General features: G+C 37.6%; 1 protein-coding gene across 1 annotated transcript in view; it reads right to left on the minus strand.

Annotated features, from left to right (window-relative positions):
* Window positions 1-77: 77 nt before the first annotated feature.
* parp12a (poly (ADP-ribose) polymerase family, member 12a) overlaps window positions 78-3449 on the minus strand; it is a 7695-nt gene continuing 4323 nt past the window's right edge. The window contains exons 7-11 of the mRNA XM_014016550.1: window positions 2557-2780; window positions 2368-2458; window positions 2126-2256; window positions 1826-1977; window positions 78-1381 (exon numbers count right to left, since the gene is read on the minus strand). Of these exons, the coding sequence (XP_013872004.1) occupies window positions 1125-1381; window positions 1826-1977; window positions 2126-2256; window positions 2368-2458; window positions 2557-2780 (855 nt within the window). The 3' untranslated portion in view covers window positions 78-1124. The remainder of the gene's footprint in view (window positions 1382-1825; window positions 1978-2125; window positions 2257-2367; window positions 2459-2556; window positions 2781-3449) is intronic.

Below are 3449 nucleotides of genomic sequence, written 5' to 3' on the forward strand. Positions count from 1 at the left end.
ATTATTAGATTAGTTGTTTCAACTGTTGAACATTTAAATTTAATTTCCTTGTAAAAGAAAAAAAAACATAAATGCAGTAATTTTGGTCATTTATGACTTTATTTAGTAACAATCWGGAGTCCTTTACATATAATGCTAGTTCCCTCTTAAACACTCGTTTTTTCCCAAACATTCTCCGAAAGAAAAAAAAAGAACCACCACAACCGGGCCTAAACAACAAAACTGAGTCTAACCTTTTTTTTTTTGCTCCTTTGATCTAAAAAAAAATTAGAACAATATTTAAGTTATAGAACATGAAACTTTAGCTTCCATCAAGCCATAATAAGTGATTAGCACAATTTTTATTGAACAAGAGCACTAGCTAGTACTTAAATTGGTTTTAAGCAAAAAAAATTAAGCATTTTTACTTTTTTTTTACCCCAAATGTTTTCTTAAATTTGTGCTGCTGAAAGAATCACTTCACAGTGACACAGCAGAAAGTGAATCCAAACCTTCAAACAGCTCATAAAATCACAGTATCTAGAGGTTTACTGGTGCCTGTGGAGGTAACTGTACTCCTAAAGTCTACTCCATTTTATTATAGGCAACCTTTTGATCAAATGATCATATTTGTGTTAAAAGCAGTTTTATATATATATATTAAAAAGGGTCCAGACATGTCATATATCTGCAAATGCTTGGAGAACTGGTAAGTAGGCAAACAAATTAGGACCTCAACCTCACCTAGCACTGGTCTGAATAAAATACTACGACCCAGTCAACAGGAGAACTACATCAGCTCTTTATGTTTTACAAAAAAAAAAAGAAAAAAGAACTCGTAGAGAAGATTTTATCAGTGTGCCTGTTGGAAGTCTTTTTCACTATAAGAAATGTGTATTTGCTCAGAGAAAACCTAAGCTCACAAGCAAGGAAAACTAAATACAGAGATTTAAGTTAGGTGTAAAGAGAGAATATAAATGTAGTGATGGGTCTTTACACAATAGGCAGCCTCAGCGATTAAAGATAAGACTTTTATGAACTTCAAACCTTTCACTGTTACCAGAAAATCTACGAGAGATCCCTGGCTGGAGGGTTTTTTTTTTCCCTCTCAAAGGAAAACACTGAAGTTTTCCTTACAAAACTATTTACACATACTTAATAATATATTCTGGATAAATCTGCTGTTTTTCAAAGAGAACAAATATGCCAGGGTCACTCATGGAGTTAACGCAGCTGTCGTAGAAAGTGCTGCTGCCTTCCTTCAGAGGTGGTCGCACGTAGCTCGTCTTTCCAAGCGTGTATTCCCCMACCAGGACCAGAGCCACAAACATGATCTTGTTCAGACTCCCTTTCGCTCTGGAGTATCTGTCTGAGTAGGACGCATCTCTGGCAAAGTAGCTCCCTGAAAAAGAATTTATATTGAAATTTAAAAATTGCCGTTTTGCGAGTATGCATCCCCGCAGTACAGAGGGGGAGTTTCTTGGTGTGTGGGCGGAGCTTGTCCTAACCGCGATTGGCAGAGACTATTATGACCCCGCGTTTTTATTTTTAAATTATTTTTCAAGATTTTTGGTCAAATGTAGCACAGAAACAGCTGCGCCAATCAACGTGAAATTTGTAGATGAGTCCGACCTACACTGTACCAGTCAACAGTTTTAAGATAGACCCCATATTTGAGGAGGGGGCTCCATCTGAAAAGGGGGTGTCTGGACATACAAAAATGCTTAGAACTCAAAAACTATCCAACATAGGAGCTTCAGATTTTTATTGTTATTCTTTAGCTCTGAAGGGCCCACCATTAAAAACAAAATAAACATGATGATTAAAGGATACTTTAGYTGTTTACCTTTGCCGTAGGCTGTTCCATGGACCCCACACATTCTCCAATCAAAATTCTGATCACAAATGGCATCAACCAGGGTCTCATCTGTTCCATGGAACAAGTATCTTTCATCCACAGGTTTCCCTCCATTCCTCTTCTGCATCTGCTCCTTCTGCCTGAAACACACAGCATGAAATATAAACACACAGCATGACCAATAAAGACATGAATTTAAAGACCATTGCTAATCTAGAGTCCAACTAGTTTTATAACAGAAAAGAATGGTTTTAATTMAAAAATCAAACATCTCTGGTAGTGTTTTACCAATAAAAGATTTTCCACAAAGATGGGTTCTGAATCCTTTGAATGCTGGTAATTTTACTGAGCGGCAGGGTGCGTTTGAACAGCATCTCAATCATATTGAGCTCTTTAGGAGAATTGGAAAGAGGCACAAGCTGAAAGATTTGATCAAAGTGCAGATAGGTTATTGTTCTAAAGTATAGTTGCTTGTTTATAGTTTATTATGAGACTTAAAGCAGCATAAAATTTGTTCAATATTCAGGTACCTTGTATCCCAAATCAGGCAGATTTGTCTTATCCCAGTGTGATGGGATGCTTTCAGCTGTGGAAGAGCTGCTGGAGCTCTGTGATGGTGCACTAAAGAGAAGATAGGTTTAGTAGGAACAGACTTSGTGACTGTATATTCAGATTGAAAACCTCAGAAATACAAACTTGTGTAACTAAATGAAAGATACCATTTGAGCTTGTTCACATCATCGGCAGACACAAAGCGAGGCCTCCGCCTGACCTCTCTCTTGGTTTTGTACTGAATATTCTCCTGAAACATCTGCTGRCTTCCCGCTGCACCTTTAAAGTAGAGATGGTACTGATGTTTGCCAGCTTGGAAAGAAGTCTTAGAGTCGCTGTTTTCCAGGTACAGCTTCTCAAGTGTCTGAGAATTGACTGTGGCTCCATCACCCTGAAAAACGACGACAGGAAACCACTTGAGTTCATATTGCAAATGTAACGGGGATTAATCAGAATAAAATACTTTGAAAAGATTCTCTTCACTCTGAAATTTAAATTCTACAGAAGCTGAGGGGACATGCAGAGAAATGCATTTCTTTGGCATTATCTTCAGATTTGGTGTGTGTTGAATTGATACTTTAAAAATCAGAGTTAAATCATATAATATGGAGCCAGTTTGAGGAATTTGTCTGTGTAAACACATTCTTAGAGACAAACGTAATGTACATTTTAATATATAGAACATGTCTGTTAGGGCAGAGATTTTTAACCCATGGGCCGCGGCCCGAGCGCCACCTTGAGGGCCTCAAAAGAACAACAGTTTTTAACTTTGGGCCGCAGAGGGCCACGGGAGCGCATTGATTTTGAATGAGGTGCAATACACTTTGTCACCACTAGTAGCGGTACTGCACCACTTAGTTGTTTAACAACTTTTTTGATATGTAGAAGAAGAACCAGCGGCTGTTTTTTTTTCTACCACTGACTCCTGGCGGGCTCCATAATTTTAAATAAAAAGTAGAAGGCAAAAATGAAAGTAACCCATCAAAAAACACCAAAGTTTTTCACTAATATGAAGAGCAGCTTCTATTTTTACCATGCAATATTTTAAAAGTTCAAAACA

This window comes from Austrofundulus limnaeus, unplaced genomic scaffold (assembly GCF_001266775.1).
Source record: "Austrofundulus limnaeus strain Quisiro unplaced genomic scaffold, Austrofundulus_limnaeus-1.0 Scaffold147, whole genome shotgun sequence".
Taxonomy (NCBI): Eukaryota; Metazoa; Chordata; class Actinopteri; order Cyprinodontiformes; family Rivulidae; genus Austrofundulus; species Austrofundulus limnaeus.